Raw genomic sequence first — 19,292 nt, forward strand, 5'->3', positions numbered from 1 at the left:
TACATGATTAATAACAGCAGTGGCTATGGGAAGTATGAGATCCAGGATACATCTTACAATGATTCGTTGTTTAGCCACCATCAATTACCAGAGTCTGTTTCATGCCCATCAGAAGATCGGTGTAACAGATGCGCGTGTGAGACTCGGCCTAAGAAATGCCCATCTCAAATATGTTGCCAAACACGCACGTGTCTGTATAAAGGGCAAAGTGCAACATAGAGAAAGCAGATCAGTGTCGGAGGAAAACCAAACAAACTGTTGGATGCTCGTAAAAAACTAAGTTTAAAGAGGAGTGCACCATCCGTAACTATAATCACACCCGTGGCACAAGCTTCTTCATCTTGACCCATACATATTACCAATAATATCCAAATGTCCCAGTCGAAAATTTTGTCCTAGTGTAACGAACACTGTTAAAGGAATGCTACTAAACATACATAACCACGACCCTTGGAAACACCAGATTTCCTCTTTACAAGATATGGACAATGATGGTATTGATGATGACTTTGAAATTTACCACATCCACACCAAGAAGGTGAAGATCACAGCTGCAAAAAATGTGCAAAAAAGGCTGTGAATGTCTGGAAAATAATTTTCTTTAGGGCAAAGTTTACCTCTTACTAAAATGGTACCGAATGATGCATTCACAGCTCTCATGTGTACTCAGCATGAGATGCTTGAAAGATGATGTATTCTGATTTGTTCACGTCCACTTTTTGAAAGCGAGCAGAAAACAAGGATGATATAGGGGGAAGATGTGTGATTTTGGTCTGTAAGGAGGTGATGTCCGGTACAGATAGGTAGATCTGCGTGTCATGGGCATAGTGATGATATTGCAAACCATGCCATGACATCAGCTGTCCCAGGCCGAAGGTGTAGATGGAGAAGAGTAGGGGTCCTAGAACAGAACCTTGGTGGAACACGGAAAGACAGTTGTCGAGGTTAGGAGGTGGTGTGGGAGAGGGAGACAATGAATGTCTTGTTGTTTTTTAAAGACTCTGCCGATAACCCCAAAGAGGCCATTTGCACCACTGGCCATGCCCGCATCAGCAAGGGTAGCAAAATTACCAGCCTTACCACCACCAGCATGATCAGGCACAATGCAGCCAAGCACCCAACTTTGTTGGTTGAACACCAGGCTCCATGAACAGTATCTGCGGGTGATACCACTGCTTCTTCCGCTGTTGTGCTTGCAAGCCAAACCCCTGTCCATAGTGCATGCAAAGATACCTCCTGCCCTGCATATGTAGTTGAACACAAACTCAATTAGCAACATTAACAATCACGTCCTTGTCCCAACGCAGCGTTCAGTTGTCCATACTCCAGTCCTTGGAACGCAAGCTGAAATACGCAGCCAACGCCACAGTTCTAAATTCACAGATTTCTTGTCTGCTTGCGCTCAAATGTTGCATTTTAGGCTCATGGGAGACGGAAGCTTTCCGCAACCTGATGGCGGTGACCGTAACAAGGTACTCGGTCCCCACTGACCACTATTTCTCGCGGTCTGCCGTCACGACATTACACAAGCAAGCACGTGTCCCACAACATTACCTGGGCCAACAACAATGCTGTTACAGGGAAAGTGCACCTAACTACGGACATGTGGACAAGTGCTTGTGGGCAGGGACGGTGCATCTCGCTAAAGGCACACTGGGTTAACATAGTGGAAACCTGGACCCACTCCGACCTTGGTATGGTGCACATCCTCCCAACCTCGAGTATTGCGGACCCTACATCAATCTGGGTTGCAGCCACAGTCTACAGCTCCTGCACCACCTCCTCCTTTGCCTCCTCTTCAGCCTCCAGCTACAAAAGTAGCACATCAGTCACAAGCTGGAAGCGCTGCAGCACTGCTTCATCAAAGCAGGAACAGGCTGTGCTGAAGCTAATATGCTTAGATGACAAACCGCACAATGATGAAGAGCTGTGGACAGCTCTGAAAGAGCAGGCAGATCTGTGGCTGACACCGCTGAACCCACAGCCAAGCATGGTTGTGTGTGACAATGGCTGCTCTGTGGTGAGGTGTGCTCACACACGTGCCATGCCTGGCTCATGCGCTTAAACTCATTGGTCAACGTTTTCTGAAAAGCGACACGGAGCTGCCCGATCTGCTAGGAGAAGTACAACACTCTGCGTACCCATTTTAGTAAGTCAGCTACAGCTCCATCCTCCCTTGCCTTGCTTCAGCAGCGCTTGCATCTTCTGTCTCATCAACTGGTGTGTGATGTCCCCAGGCGTTGGAACTCTACACTGCAGATGTTGGAAAGGATTTGTGAGCAGAAGAGGGTAGTTGGTGACTAATCTACCAGCATCAACAAGGTTGACGTTATTCTGTTCTGACTTCACACATAAGATCTCAAGAGTGGACATGGATGTCACATATATACCATCCTCCAAAACTTTCAGGAATCCACCAAGATGGTGAGCATCAATGATGCCATAATTAACGTCTCCATCCTGCTTCTCTTTGTTCTAATATGAATATTTATAGTTATTAAATAGTGGAAACATATTTACAGTTTAACAGTTTCAAACACAACAGTCCTTAGTAACAAGAATAATACAATAATTAAACCAAAATAAAACAACCCTGTTCGTGACAGCTTACAATCTACACTAGTAACAATGATAACAATAATTAAACCCAAAACAAACAATCCTGCTTGTGACAACTTACAATCTACAATGAAGTGGGGGAATAAAAACTACAGGGGTGTATTTACAAGAATATATTTACAATGATGTTTTTACAATGATATTACTGAGGTTAGTCGAAAGTCGTGGAGGCCTGTGGAGGAGGAGAGCATGGTCAGTCGTCCTCTTGGTGAGGACACTGAAGCATTGACTGTTAGCAGTCTTGCATGCATGGCTGAGTTTGTTGCGCTGCCTTTCACGTCACCCTCGCGTTCTCAAATATTTGGGTAACGGCCAATACTGATTGGTGACACTTCTAGTCCCACGCTACAAGGAGAACTTTATATCTTATTCCAGAGGCAGACAGGTGTACTAAAATGTTTGGAGGACCAGTGGGCCCTTCTTGCAGAATTATTTAAAAAATGTCTTTATGAAAACGATGGCAGCAGAGGTCACAGTTCGTTGGCCAAGCAAGGAGTACAGGTGAGAGAGACACAACTCCAATCCAGCAGAGGCAGTGGAACACTGGAAAAGTTCAGGGAGAGTTTTCTCAGACCTTCCCATCGCCCTGGCGCTGAGGCGGGGGGGACTCTCACAAGGAGTGCAAAGTTTGGGAAAATGCTGAGGGAGTTCCTTGCTGACCGTACCAACGTCCTCTGTCATTCCTCTGTGCCTTATAATTATTGGTTATCCACGCTGAACACGTGGCATGAACTGGGTCTCTCTACTGCGCACGTGCGCTGTGCGCACGTGCGCTGTACTCACGGCCAAGGAACGCACGGCGACTCGCTCTCTGACTGTCACTGGGCACACAGTGCCTCGCTAAATGGCAGTACTGCTTTTAGTGGCGGGAGCCAACGGGAGTAGTCCTTTGCAGCGCCAGTGCTCTAAGGACGGAGCACGCTGCTCTGCCTCCCATGCGCTGCTTGTCCATGCCAAAAATCTCTGCTGTCTTGACTGCTTTCTCTTAAGCTGGCCCTCTGCCTCTAGGTCACCGGGTCTGTCTGTCTGCAGCAGTTTGCTGGAGCGTAGGCGCTTCAGGTGCGTAGTGCACTGCCCCCTTGCTGCTCACAGCTGGGGACTCACTCCTGCTTTGCATTTTTTTCCCTCAGCTTCTGGCCATGTTCTCTGTCTAAACATGCCCCCTCTTCCTGTGTAATGGGGCCTGTCCATTCCCCTATTCCTTCCCCCGGGAAACAGGGAACACAGCCTTGAAAGCTCCTGACCCGACGCAGCCCGGTCATCTTGACTCTGTACATATCTGGCCAATCAGTTCTTTAATGCAAGCATCATAGAAGGCATGTTCTTCCAATTTTCAAGAGAAAATTGTACATTACATCCAGAACAGTTTCACTTTAAAAAGCATTTCCCCACTGATAGGTTGTGTATGTTCTGACTTATGTAACATCATTTGGGTGATAAATAATTATTCATACCTATTTGTGTCACACTATATTCATCTTTTTCTTCAAGGCTTCGGAATATAATGTTGTAAAAGTGAAAGCAAGTTGGTGAAGTGTGTTTTACCTCAAATGTGAAACTTATTGTCATATTTACTATTTCTCCATTTCGTGTGCGGCTAACCACCTCATTGATCTTATTGAGTTTCTTTGGCAAGAAAACAGCTCCATCATTACCACGTGCTTTTCCTATTAATTCATCATGCTGGTAAAGTAGAGGTGAGATTAGGGATCTAGATAACATCTGTGGACTGTAGTCAACATGACACTGTGCCAACAACCACTGGGGTCTAGCTACCAATTTGACAGTTTGTGCACAGCTGAACAGAGTTGTCAGAAAAACATGATTTTGATTCAATAACATGGTGGATGGATTGTCTAGTGGAAACACCCATATAGTAGTAGTATTATCATTATTATTTATATAGCGCCATTAATTCCATGGTGCTGTACATGAGAAGGGGGTTACATACAAAGTAATAGATATCGTTTATAGTGAATAAAATTACATTCTACGGGATAATGGGGAAGAGACAGAAGGTTGGGGGTGCGGCACCTTGGGTGGTGGAGAGGCGGCAGCTCGGGTAGTGGTGTAGAAGTCACATCTACGACCACCACTCTCTCCAATTGACACCTCTTGATATGCAGGGGCTCCTTTTTGACGTCGTCCAACCAGTTCAGTATTTGTAAGTGTTGGCTTGTCAGAATCTGGCCCAGGAACACCAGGCTTCAGTAGTTGCGAGCCCTGGCCCCGTGCGCTTCCACGTGCTCTGGCTCTTCCAGTCATGATTTAATCTAGAAGATTTTGCCTTCGTAATCCAGAGACAGAGTACAACACCGCTCAAGCATTCACCATCTGCTCCTCAAACTTTCTATCTACGCAGTGACTGCCTCTAGGCAGAAAATGATGATGGTGGTAGTAGTTGGAGCATTTAAGACAGTCATGAAGCAGCCATAACAACTTGAAACCAAAGTATTTTTACCCAGATTCCACACTGTTCAATATGTGGTGTTATGATGAGTCACCGAAGGAGGAAAAAACAAAATACTAGCTAAGTCCAGAAAAACCAGAGAGGTTGGCAGCTATCGGATTGCAGACCCCTGAACCTATCCACAACAACTAGCAGTAGCCGTGGGGGGTTCCTACGGTGCCCTAGACCCCTCGATCACAGCCGGAGAACTACATAGCCTAAAGACAGAAAGGGGAAAAACTAAACTGCCCCAGAGCAGACCCCAAAGCAATAGGCAGCCCCCAACATATAATGACGGTGAAGCAAGATGAAAACACTAACACAGAAAGATAGGTTGAGCAAATGATGGGGCCCAAGCTAACTAAATAGGACAGGATAGGAAAGCTGCTGTCTGCCATCCGCAAAAACCCTATCCAAAATGAGCCAACCGACTGATAGGAAAAACAGGCCCTGAAGTTGCTAGGCTTCAAAAGACTATATCAGCACTCAGGTATATTCTGAAGACAGAGTAAAAGATCAACAGATCAGAGACAAAAATGGAATTCAGCTCACCCCCGGCTGGGGATGGCAGAACTCCCAAAAAACAAGGCAAAACAAAACTGAAGAGTACAAAGCAGAGCAGAAAAACTTAGCTTTGAGACGCAGGAATCAGACTGGTCTCCAAGAATCCAGCAGGATCACCAGCAAGGCAGAAGGGCATCGGCTGCCTTATATCCAGTCCTCAATTCCAGCCACCCAGTCATCATCTAGCTGCCCAGGTGTTTGGTAATCAGCCTCACTACCTTCCTTCACCAGAGGAGGGAGTTCATCAGACCTCAATGGTGAAGGGAAAAATGAACTCACAACAATGTGGCCTGTATTTTTACCCCAAAATAGTGTAGAGAACTAGGGTAACAGACATCAAATACAGTGGAATGTAGTCCTAAATTGCCACAAGTTGTAGGCCGCAAATACATCAGACGTCTGACAGCGATACCAGACTGTTCAATATGTGGCCTGTATTTTTTATTTTTAAAAGTCTTTAAAAAATAACCAGGCTCGGGAAGACCTAACAGTTGGACTGGCAACTTCCATCATGTTGGTGTTACGGGGAACGGTTGCCTGCCTTCTGTCTGCAACCACCGCTTCTTCCTGCCTGAAGGGGTGCTACGCCTCCCTCCCCCTGTGTCCTCGCTCTGCATGTCCTGCCAGGTTGGGTCAGTTACTATAGCATCCACCACCTCATCTTCCACTTCCGCACCCTGGTCCTCCTGACTTTTTGGCAAATGTGTCTCATCATCGTCCACCTCTTGGGACCGTGGCTGCTGAAATATTTGGGCAACGCTACATGGAATCTCCTCTTGCTCTGCTTCAAGTGGACCGGGTGAGAGGCCCGAATCTATGAATGGAAAAGTGAACAGCTCTTCGGAGTGTCCGAGTGTGGGATCAGTTGTCTCAGGGCACTCAGCATGGTGGGAGGAAGGAGGATCAGGGTGAGGAATATGCGGTCCAGATTCACTGAACTTAGACTTGACCGGTTCTGGTGGTGGTGGCGGGCATGTAACTGGAAGTATTATCTGCTATCCAACCAACCTTTTCACTCTGCTCTGGCTTCAATAGTGCTGTCTTGCTGCAGTCCCCTAGGACTTCGAACACTAAGGTCCAGCGAGAAGATGTGGGTGTTTTCTGTGGCCCAATTTCAGCTTGCCCACCGCCTCTACATGCACCATCACGTCCACTTCCCTGTCCCTTGCCACGCGCCTTGACCATTGTAAATGGACTAGAATATTTTACACGTTCACTACAAATGGCTGAATTTAGAGCGAACTTGTATGTGATACGTGTGCGGGAAAACCAAACATTAAACTATCTGGACTGTAGTTAAAAATGTTTTTTTTGTGATTATCAAATTGGTGTCAATAAGTTCTGTAACAGACAGCAAAACCACTAGAATATCTAGGCCTAAAATGCCCAAATTTTTAGCACATGGATGTATGAGGCGTGTCACAGATATACCCCACTGTAAAATATGTTTCCTGTTTTTTTTTAAAAATGCAACATAGTGCTGTATATAACTAGAGTGACAGACAGGAAAATACTGGCCTAAAATGCCCCAATTTTTGTAACACGGATGTATGAGACGTGTCACAGATATACCACATTGTAAAATATGTGGCCTGTCTGTATTTTTTTGGGCAGTTCAGCAAAATGATGTCAAGAAATTGTGTAAGACACTCAAAAAAATTCTACTCTATCGTACCACATAAAAATGAAAGATTTATCTGCGCACTCAAAAGTGATTTTTAGGACCCCTTTAAAATTGCTGGATTTTCATGCTGTGCTAGGAAAAGGATCTGTCTGTATTGTGCAGTGTCAAAAAGCAAATGGAGAAAAAAAAGGGCTCTGGATTGCTTTGCACTAAAATAATCTCTATTAACCTGGCATAAAATTTTTTCCTAGCCAATTAGACTCGGGGCTATGTACACTCACTGGCCACTTTATTAGGTACACCATGCTAGTAACGGGTTGGACCCCCTTTTGCCTTCAGAACTGCCTCAATTCTTCGTGGCAGAGATTCAACAAGGTGCTGGAAGCATTCCTCAGAGATTTTGGACCATATTGACATGATGGCATCACACAGTTGGCGCAGATTTGTCGGCTGCACATCCCTGATGCGAATCTCCCGTTCCACCACATCCCAAAGATGCTCTATTGGATTGAGATCTGGTGACTGAGGAGGCCATTTGAGTACAGTGAACTCATTGTCATGTTCAAGAAACCAATCTGAGATGATTCGAGCTTTATGACATGGCGCATTATCCTGCTGAAAGTAGCCATCAGATGCCTGTTCTTAGCTGAGAGGAGTGGTACCCAGTGTGGTCTTCTGCTGCTGTAGCCCATCTGCCTCAAAGTTCGACGCACTGTGCGTTCAGAGATGCTCTTCTGCCTACCTTGGTTGTAACGGGTGGCAATTTGAGTCACTGTTGCCTTTCTATCAGCTCGAACCAGTCTGCCCATTCTCCTCTGACCTCTGGCATCAACATGGCATTTCCGGCCACAGAACTGACGCTCACTGGATTTTTTTTCTTTTTCGGACCATTCTCTGTAAACCCTAGAGATGGTTGTGCGTGAAAATCCCAGTAGATCAGCAGTTTCTGAAATTCTCAGACCAGCCCTTCTGGCACCAACAATCATGCCACGTTCAAAGGCACTCAAATCACCTTTCTTCCCCATACTGATGCTCGGTTTGAACTGCAGGAGATTGTCTTGACCATGTCTACATGCCTAAAAGCACTGAGTTGCCGCCATGTGATTGGCTGATTAGAAATTAAGTCTTAACACACAGTTGGACAGGTGTACCTAATAAAGTGGCCAGTGAGTGTATATACGAACAACATATCCTATAGGTAGCAGCAGCAGACACTAAGGGAATGGACCCTCTTGATGTATGCAATGATATGTATATACACACATAATGTGCCTGCAGGCCTTACACTGATATGTATAGAGCAATGTACAATCCCCTGCCTACCTAACTCTGCAACCTATATACTCCGGAATTAGTCCTTAGAAGGACTGTTGGTTTAGCTGGATTTGGTAGACTCCACACTGACTAACAAATTCCCGAATCTGAATCTATCTCGGCAGCAGCTCTCCCTCCACTATCTCAATCCGGAGCTGAATGCCCCAAGCAGGGCGGCGTCCAGTCTCTTATACCCCTGATGATGCTGTGCGGCCAGCCAATCACTACAAGACCACAACAAAGATGGCTGCGGCGTTACAGTGCCTGGCAGACAATCCCTGCATGAGGATTGGGTCTCTTTTGACCGCCAAAAAGAAGGGTGGAGACCCGAGTTCCCGCCAAGTAATCCTGGAAATGCTCGGTGCTCGCCGAGTACCGTGATACTTGGGCGAGTAACGAGTAGTGGCGAGCATGTTCACTCATCACTAGTGCCTACACTTTCAGCCATGACTGTATGTTTTATACTTGTGTAATGAGAATGGTGGAGATGGCAGAATGGCAGCTGATCATAGATGTGACTTCTCCACATGTCTGACTTTTACAATATTTGTTTCAGGGTGAAGATCTGACCCATAATGATACTACAGAGACATATGTGAGGGGTGATGAGCGGTGTAAAGAGGAGATTCCTACATATGACTACCCAGGTGAGTAGTAACCACTAAATACAGAGAAGTCGCAGATTGTTCAAAGCCACCGATTGTGGCAGCTTTATCGGTGGTGTAGTCTGGCCTTATCACAATCGTGTGATCACCATTTTGCCCCTAGACCACAATATTCTCCTCCACCAAAAACTGTTCAAATTACTTTGGTCATTGAAAGCCCTGTTTTACAGTCATATGTTAAAGTTTGGGCACCCCTATTAATGTTAACCTTTTTTCTTTATAACAATTTTGGTTTTTGCAACAGCTATTTCAGTTTCATATATCTACTAACTGATGGACTCGGTTATATTTCTGGATTCAAATGAGGTTTATTGTACTAACAGAAAATGTGCAATCTGCATTTAAACAAAATTTGACCGGTGCAAAAGTATGGGCACCCTTATCATTTTCTTGCTTTGAACACTCCTAACTACTTTTTACTGACTTCCTGAAGCACTAAATTGGCCAGGTGTATCAAATCATGAGAAAAGGTATTTAAGGTGGCCACTTGCAAGTAGTTCTCCTATTTGATTCTCCTATGAAGAGTGGCATCATGGGCTCCTCAAAACAACTCTCAAATGATCTGAAAACAAAGATTATTCAACATAGCTTTTCAGGGGAAGGATACAAAAAGTTGTCTTAGAGATTTAACCTGTCAGTTTCCACTGTGAGGAACATAGTAAGGAAATGGAAGAACACAGGTACAGTTCTTGTTAAGCCCAGAAGTGGCAGGCCAAGAAAAATATCAGAAAGGCAGAGAAGAAGAATGGTGAGAACAGTCAAGGACAATCCATAGACCACCTCCAAAGACCTGCAACATCATCTTGCTGCAGATGGTGTCACTGTGCATCGGTCAACAATACAGCGCACTTTGCACAAGGAGAAGCTGTATGGGAGAGTGATGCGAAAGAAGCCGTTTCTGCAAGCACGCCACAAACAGAGTCGCCTGAGGTATGCAAAAGCACATTTGGACAAGCCAGTTACATTTTGGAAGAAGGTCCTGTGGACTGATGAAACAAAGATTGAGTTGTTTGGTCATACAAAAAGGCGTTATGCATGGAGGCTAAAAACCACAGCATTCCAAGAAAAACACTTGCTACCCACAGTAAAATTTGGTGGAGGTTCTATCATGCTTTGGGGCTGTGTGGCCAAAGCCGGCACCGGGAATCTTGTTAAAGTTGAGGGTTGCATGGATTCAACTCAGTATCAGCAGATTCTTGACAATAATGTGCAAGAATCAGTGACGAAGTTGAAGTTACGCAGGGGATGGATATTTCAGTAAGACAATGATCCAAAACACCGCTCCAAATCTACTCAGGCATTCATGCAGAGGAACAATTACAATGTTCTGTAATGGCCATCCCAGTCCCCAGACCTGAATATCATTGAACATCTGTGGGATGATTTGAAGCGGGCTGTCCATGCTCGGCGACCATCAAACTTAACTGAACTGGAATTGTTTTGTAAACAGGAATGGTCACAAATACCTTCATCCAGGATCCAGGAACTCATTAATAGCTACAGGAAGCGACTAGAGGCTGTTATTTTTGCAAAAGGAGGATCTACGAAATATTAATGTCACTTTTATGTTGAGGTGCCCATACTTTTGCACCGGTCAAATTTTGTTAAAATGCAGATTGCACATTTTCTGTTAGTACAATACAATTGAATCCAGAAATATAACTGAGTCCATCAGTTATTAGATATATGAAACTGAAATAGCTGTTGCAAAAACCAAAATTGTTATAAAGAAAAAAGGTTAACATTAATAGGGGTGCCCAAACTTTAACATATGACTGTATACAACTGACAACCTGGAGGTTTCACCTACCTATATTACAAGATGTTGACACTTACCTACAGCGTACGTAGAATGTGCTGACAAGTTAGAAAATCATTTGAAGAAAAATATTTTGATGGGCCTGTAAAAGAAACTGGAGGGTAATGATGCTGTTGGCTTCCTAGATTCCTGATATCTTATTGTAATAATCTCCCTTCTCTTCCTTCTGTGCTGCTAAATGTGCTTATATGGTCCATACAAGACCAGGTCCAGTCTTCCTGGCCAAACTTCGGTTTTAAGATCGACAACATTTAATGTGCAGTAGGGCCAAGTGTGAATTTCTGTACAATAACAGCAGTTTCCCTTTATCCTGACTTTTCAATTTTTTTTAAAGCCAACTAACTTCAAACAGGATTGTGATAAACTACATAAAAAACATTACACCTGTGCCATGATATATCTCTAAGCTGTGTGTGGCTGATGGCTGTAATATACACTGCTCAAAAAAAATAAAGGGAACACTTAAACAACAGAATATAACTCCAAGTAAATCAAACTTCTGTGAAATCAAACTGTCCACTTAGGAAGCAACACTGTTTGACAATCAATTTCACATACTGTTGTGCAAATGGAATAGACAACAGATGGAAATTATTGGCAATTATCAAGACGCACTCAATAAAGGAGTGGTTCTGCAGGTGGGGACCACAGACCCAAACTCAGTACCAATGCTTTCTGGCTGATGTTTTGGTCACTTTTGAATGTTGGTTGTGCTTTCACAATCATGGTAGCATGAGACGGACTCTACAGTCCACACAAGTGGCTCAGGTAGTGCAGCTCATCCAGGATGGCACATCAATGCGAGCTGTGGCAAGAATGTTTGCTGTGTCTGTCAGCGTAGTGTCCAGAGGTTGGAGGCACTACCAGGAGACAGGCCAGTACACCAGGAGATGTGGAGGGGGTCGTAGGAGGGCAGCAACCCAGCAGCAGGACCGTTACCTCAGCCTTTGTGCAAGAAGGAACAGGAGGAGCACTGCCAGAGCCCTGCAAAATGATCTCCAGCAAGCCACAAATGTGCATGTGTCTGCACAAACTGTTAGAAACCAACTCTATGAGGATGGTCTGAGTGCCCGACGTCCACAAATGGGGGTTGTGCTCAAAGCCCAACGCCGGGCAGGATGCTTAGCATTTGCCACAGAACACCAGGATTGGCAAATTCGCCACTGGCGCCCTGTGCTCTTCACAGATGAAAGCAGGTTCACACTGAGCCCATGTGACAGATGTGACAGAGTCTGGGACGCCGTGGAGAGCGATCCGCTGCCTTCAACATCCTTCAGCATGACCGGTTTGGCAGTGGGTCAGTTATGGTGTGGGGTGGCATTTCTTTGGAGGGCCGCACAGCCATATGCTCGCCAGATGTAGCCTGACTGCCATTAGGTACCGAGATGAGATCCTCAGACCCCTTTGTGAGGCCATATGCTGGTGCGGTTTGCCCTGGGTTCCTCCTATTGCAGGACAATGCCAGACCTCATGTGGCTGGAGTATGTCAGCAGTTCCTGCAAGATGAAGGCAATAAAGCTATGGACTGGCCTGCCTGTTCCCCAGACCTGAATCCGATTGAACACATCTGGGACATCATGTCTTGCGCCATCCACCAACTTCACGTTGCACCACAGACTGTCCAGGAGTTGGCGGATGCTTTAGTTCAGGTCTGGCAGGAGAACCCTCAGGAAACAATCTGCCGCCTCATCATGAGCATGTCCAGGCATTGTATGGAGGTCATACAGGCACGTGTAGGCCACACATAATACTAAGCATCATTTTGACTTGTTTTAAAGACATTACATTCCACTTTAATTTTGTGTGTGACTCCAAATCCAGCCCTCCATTGGTTAATAAATTTGATTTACATTGATGATTTTTGTGTGATTTTGTTGTCAGCACATTCAACTTTGTACAGAACAAAGTATTCAATGAGAATATTTCATTCATTCAGATCTAGGATGTGTTATTTGAGTGTTCCCTTTATTTTTTTTGAGCAGTGTACATTTATTCACTCCTGCAGGAGATGTGTTGGCATGACTCGAGCCCTGGTTTCATGGAATCATTCCAATCCTCTTAAATTACATTATATTTTCGATCATAAAGAGTTCAGATTACTGCACAATCTCTCCTGAAATGGGGGGCACTAATACTTTCGCTTCTCTTCTGGTCAGGACTCACAGTAGCTCCAGTGGCCCACCATAAGTAAGTGCAACTCCAGTTTAACGTTGAAGTTCTCCCCCAAGACATATGTTATTGTTGGGGATATAACGTACTTTTTATTCTATGTCTTCTTTTACAAGTTCTTTCTGAAAGATAGTTTAATTGTGGTGGGATCGGTCTGTATCACTTATGAGTCTGTAACTCCCTGGTAATCTTTAACCCCTTTACCCCCAAGGGTGGTTTGCACGTTCATGACTGGGTTAATTTTTACAATTCTGACCACTGTCCCTTTATGATGTAATAACTCTGAAACGCTTCCATGGATCCCGGTGATTCTGACAATGTTTTCTCGTGACATATTGTACTTCATGTTAGTGGTAAAATTTAATTGATATAATTTGCATTTATTTGTGAAAAAAACTGAAATTTGGCGAAAATTTTGAAAATTTTGCAATTTTCCATCTTTGAATTTTATTCCCTTAAATCACAGAGATATGGCACACAAAAAAACTTAATAAGTAATATTTCCCACATGTTTACTTTACATCAGCACAATTTTGAAACCAAAATTTTTTTTGTTAAGAAGTTATAAGGGTTAAAATTTGACCAGCGATTTCTCATTTTTGCAACATTTTATTTTTATGGACCACATCACATTTGAAGTCACTTTGAGGGGTCTATATGATAGAAAATACCCAAAAGTGACACCATTCTAAAAACTGTATCCCTCAAGGTGCTCAAAACCACATTCAAGAATTTTATTAACCCTTCAGGTGCTTCACAGGAATTTTTTGAATGTTTAAAAAAAATGAACATTTAACTTTTTTTCACAAAAACAATTACTTCAGATCCAATTTTTTTTATTTTACCAAGGGTAACAGGAGAAATTAGACTGCAAAAGTTATTGTGCAATTTGTCCTGAGTACGCTGATACCTGATATGTGGGGGGGAAACCTCTGTTTCGGCGCATGGCAGAGCTCAGAAGGGAAGGAGCGCCGGTTGACTTTTTCAATGCAAAATTGGCTGGAATTCAGATCGGACGCCATGTCACATTTGGAGAGCCCCTGATGTGCCTAAACAGTGGAAAAACCCCACAAGTGACCCCAGTTTGGAAACTAGACCCCCCCAAGGAACTTGTCTAGATATGTGGTGAGAACTTTGAACCCACAAGGGCTTCACAGACGTTTATAACGTACAGGCGTAAAATTAAAAAATCACATTTTTTCCACAAAAATGATCTTTTTACCCCCAATTTTTATTTTCCCAAGGGTAACAGGACCATAAAAGTTATTGTGCAATTTGTCCTGAGTACGCTGATACCCCACATGTGGGGGTAAACCACTATTTGGGCGCATGGCAGAGCTCAGAAGGGAAGCAGCGCCATTTGACTTTTTTGGCTGGAATTGAGATCGGACACCATGTCGCGTTTGGAAAGCCCCGGATATGCCAAAACAGTGGAAACCCCTCACAAATGACACCATTTTGGAAACTAGACTCCCCAAGGAACTTATCTAGATGTGTGGTGAGCACTTTGAATCCCCCCAGTGCTTCACATAAGTTTATAACGCCCGGGCGTGAAAATAAAAAAATCATATTTTTTCCACAAACATGATCTTTTAGTCCCCAATTATTTTATTTTCCCAAGGGTTACAGGAGCTCTGCAGGCAGTGAGGAAGCCGGCTCTCTGCAGGCCCGCCGTCATATTGGACCCAGGGACCTGTAGGGAAGGAGGCCCAGGCAGCAGCGCTGCAGATCGCGCCTGCGCAGGGGTCTCAGGGAAGCACGGAGAGAGCCCCTCCCTACCGATGCTTCCATAAACCACTGGTACACTGCGATCGTGTTTGATCGCAGTGTACCAGGGGTTAACGTGTCGGGGGCGGTCCGTGACCGCCCCTGACACATAGTGCCGGGTGTCAGCTGTGATAATCAGCTGACACCCAGCCGCGATCAGCGGTGCTCCCCCCGTGAGCGCCGCTGATCGCTATGACGTACTCTCCTGTCCATGGGCATAGGGGCCTGGGTCCCATGGACGGGATAGTACGTCAGATGTCAGGAAGGGGTTAAAAAAGGTTTCCATTGCCTCTTCCAAATACCCGAGATCTAAATTTAAGACACCTCAGCTCTGTACTATTTAAAAAAATTATTTTTAAGTGTCTAATATTTCTTCTTGAAACTCATGTGACAAAAAATATTGGCACTCAGAATAGTTTAAATTGCAAAGAGCCACCGTGCCCCATACTTTATTTACTCCAGAGAGGCTTCATCACTAGTTACTAATTTTTTACCCATGAAGACTGTTGAGTTTGATCATTTCAGTATATGTGTTATTGTCTGTACTCAGTTTCACTACAGTAGTTAGTGTTCAAAATACTCTGATCTCAGATGTCAACCCCATAGAAAACCTCTGGATGGATTTGAAAGTCCATGTTGCCTAGTGACAAGCTCAAAATATCACTGCTCTAGAGGAGATCTGCATGAATGAGTGGGCCAACGTACCACCAACAGTGTCTTGTAACCTTGTGAAGACTTACAGAAAACGTTTGACCTCTGTCGTTGCCAACAAAGGATATATAACAAAATATTGAGATGAGCTTTTGTTAATGGCCAAATACTTATTTTCCACCATAATTTGCAAAATAAATCTTGCCAAATCAGACAAGGAGATTTTCTGGATTTGTTTTCTCATTTTGACTCTCATAGTTGTGGTCTACCTACGATGTCAGTTATAGGCCTCTCTCATCTTTTTAAGTGGGAGAACTTGCACAATTGGTGGCTGACCAACTGCTTTTTTTCCCCACTGTACATGGATGTTAAATGTGGTTTGGGCTCACTGCAAGGCTCCGAAGCGAGGGGGAGATTGACTTTGAGTGAATTGTGCTGAATTGGTTAATGGAAGGCATGTTGCATTTTAAGAGCCTTTGAGCCACTAATAATGTGGAAACCTCTGTTCTTTTCATTGACAGATGATGGACCTGAGTGGCAACTTGTTTTTTTGCAAGATGAGTAGAAGCTTTTAGTGGTATTTTTTTTTCCTACATAACATTGGTGGCTTTTTATTACATAATTGGGAGGCAGAATGACCGAACAGTTGAACACCACGCTCTACTGGTTCATCTAATTAGGTTTTCTATTAGACTGTCAATCATCTAATATTTTTACATAATTTGCCATTTCTGCAGACAGTTTTAAGTAGTAAATGTTCCAAAATAAAGATTTAATGAGCTTTTATTAAAATATTTTATTAAAAAATAATTGGTTTTATTCTTGGCAGATGGCTGTACCAGGAGATCAGAGCAACAGCTGACAGCTTCAATTTTTAAATCGGATGATCTTGAGATCCCACAGAATTCAATTGAAGTGAATGCCATTACTCCAGATATACCATCATCCCTTCACAGCAAAGATCTGTCATCTGATACTATGAAACAGGTCCTGCCTTCTGATTCATTACCGACTACTAAGAAAAATAAAAATCACAAAAAAAGCATTAAAAAACAAGCTGCTCTTAAAGCAAAGAAGCCATTTTCACTTTCAGAAGATGGAAATAGTTTTCCCCTCGAAAAGTCTTTTCTTAAACATCAAAAAATACACATAGCAGAGAATAGATTGTTTTGTTCAAAGTGTGAGAAATGTTTTTACTATAAATCATATCTTGTTAGGCATGAGAGAATTCACACAGGGAAGAAGCCATTTTCATGTTCAGAATGTGGGAAACATTTTAACCATAAATCAAATATTGTTAAGCACCAGAGAACCCACACAGGGGAGAAGCCTTTTTCATGTTCAGAATGTGGGAAATGTTTTAGCCAGAAATCGCATCTTGATCAGCACCAGAGAATTCACACAGGGGAGAAGCCTTTTTCATGCTCAGAATGTGGGAAATGTTTTAATGATAAATCATGTTTTGTCAAGCACCAGAGAATCCACACAGGGGAGAAGCCTTTTTCATGTTTAGAATGTGGGAAATGTTTTGCATGGAAATCAAATCTTAATAAACATCAGAGAAGTCACACAGGGGAGAAGCCTTGACTTTTGGATATGGGACAGATCTCCACTCCATCTTAAAACAACCATAACTACAGTAAACCTAGGCACTTGAATAAATACACAAAACACACTATTTTGGTTGTCAAACTGGCCACAGCTTTATTTAAATCACAAGATTAAAACAACTCCAGTAGGAGTCAGGTGAAGTGCTTGTACATTGGGATTCACAAGTACTTTTATACCCCCAGCTGTCTGACATATTATAGCACCAGGACAGACAGCCATAAAAGGGGCAGCACGCCTTGGCTTGCCATTCAAGCATAACCAGTAATCTTTCAGGGCACCAATGACCCTATTATCCTCACTCCTGTGCTTAACGACTGTGCCTGCCCCTGATTGACGTTACCGTTACAACGTCCTTGAGGCTGGCCACCAAAGCCGAGCCTGTTCACCACCATGAAGTTTTTACCTCCTCTATTAGTTAAAATGAGTCCACCTTAACTTGTCCGCAACTTCCACCTTACTCTTAAACCGCCACCAAGAGGCCATTTGACACCTTAAATGGACTCGACCGCCATCAACCATTTCTACATGCTATGGAAAGACTGCCTACAAGTAACACAATTCCAGAGCTCCAACAGAATAATTTATCAATGCAACTCTACCAAATTATGATCGATAATACTGTAACTAAAGCAAAATAACAGTCACTAGACATCCTGCAATGAGGATCCCATCATGGGGAATGTGAAAAGTAAACCATAATAAAGGAGGTAGCCACAGTCTGAATACCTATAAAATGACATCTGTCATGCCTCAAAAACTATTATGCTGCATGGATCGTAGCCAGCTCTAATAATTCACCAATTCACAGGTTTTTGGTTCTAGAAACCACCACTATATCCAGTAACTGTGCTGGGCAGGAATCATTTCTTAAACCCACTTACTACTACTACCGGAAAAGTGATGAGTATATATAAAGCGAAAGATACTATAAATAAGGAGTAATTAAAAGCTATACACAATATAACATCAGCATTAAAACTGACCCTTAAATAACTATCTTAATATTTGGACATGTATATATTTATAAACAATATTAGAAACTTGACGAATGTAAAAAAGTGCAATTTTCAAACTTTGAATTATTATCCCTTTAATTCAGACAGTCATACCACAGAAAAACATTAATAAATAACATTTCCCACATGTCTGCCTTACATCAGCGCCATTTTTAAAATGCTAATTTATTTTGTTAGCATTTTAGGAGGTTTAAAAATGTAGCAGTAATTTTTCATTTTTTCAAGGAAATTTACAAAATTTATTTTTTTGAGGGACCTATCCAGGTTTGGAGTGACTTTGGGGGTGCTATATATTGGAAAACCCCAAACATGATACCATTTTACAAACAGCACCCCCCTGACATATTGAAAACTTCTGTCAGGTAGTTTATTAACCCTTCAGGTGATTTTCAGGAATTAATGCAAAGTGGTATAGCAGCAATGAAAAAGTGTTTGTTTACCACCTAAATGTCGCTAAGTTCTGAACCGGTTGCTATAGCCGGGAGTCTCTTATGGTGGTTTCACATTAGCGCTTTTTAAGCGCACGCACGGCCGGGGGTAGCTCCGCCCCCGAGCCGGCTCTCTGCCCGGCGTGCCCCCCCTTGCTTGTAGCGCCGCCTGCGATCGGCGCACCCTATCTTTAGCATAGGGTGCGCAGATCGTGCGCAGGCCGTGCGCTAGTTGCGCTTTGACCTGCGCTGCGCACTTTTGACGGTGCGCCGTGCGCGCCAAAATCAAACTTTTCGGATTTTGGCGCGCACGGCGCACCGTCAAAAGTGCGCAGCACAGGTCAAAGCGCAACTAGCGCACGGCCTGCGCACGATCTGCGCACCCTATGCTAAAGATAGGGTGCGCCGATCGCAGGCGCCGCTGTGGGCTAGGAGGCGGCGCTACAAGCAAGGGGCGGGCACGCCGGGCAGAGAGCCGGCTCGGGGGCGGAGCTACCCCCGGCCGTGCGTGCGCTTAAAAAGTGCTAATGTGAAACCACCCTTAGGCTGCTGTTTGGCCATGAGCTGCTATGGCAAACATCAGAACCACACAATCA

The 19,292-nt window shown here is 43.8% G+C and overlaps 1 protein-coding gene across 1 annotated transcript in view; it reads left to right on the top strand.

Annotated features, from left to right (window-relative positions):
* Nucleotides 1-18,408, top strand: part of LOC141055905 (uncharacterized) — a 29,198-nt gene extending 10,790 nt beyond the window's left edge. The window contains exons 6-7 of the mRNA XM_073552621.1: nucleotides 9,127-9,217; nucleotides 16,471-18,408. Of these exons, the coding sequence (XP_073408722.1) occupies nucleotides 9,127-9,217; nucleotides 16,471-17,228 (849 nt within the window). The 3' untranslated portion in view covers nucleotides 17,229-18,408. The remainder of the gene's footprint in view (nucleotides 1-9,126; nucleotides 9,218-16,470) is intronic.
* The last annotated feature ends 884 nt before the right edge of the window (nucleotides 18,409-19,292 follow it).

Source organism: Dendrobates tinctorius, unplaced genomic scaffold (genome assembly GCF_039654945.1).
Source record: "Dendrobates tinctorius isolate UK_male_01 unplaced genomic scaffold, ASM3965494v1 ptg000192l, whole genome shotgun sequence".
Classification (NCBI taxonomy): Eukaryota; Metazoa; Chordata; class Amphibia; order Anura; family Dendrobatidae; genus Dendrobates; species Dendrobates tinctorius.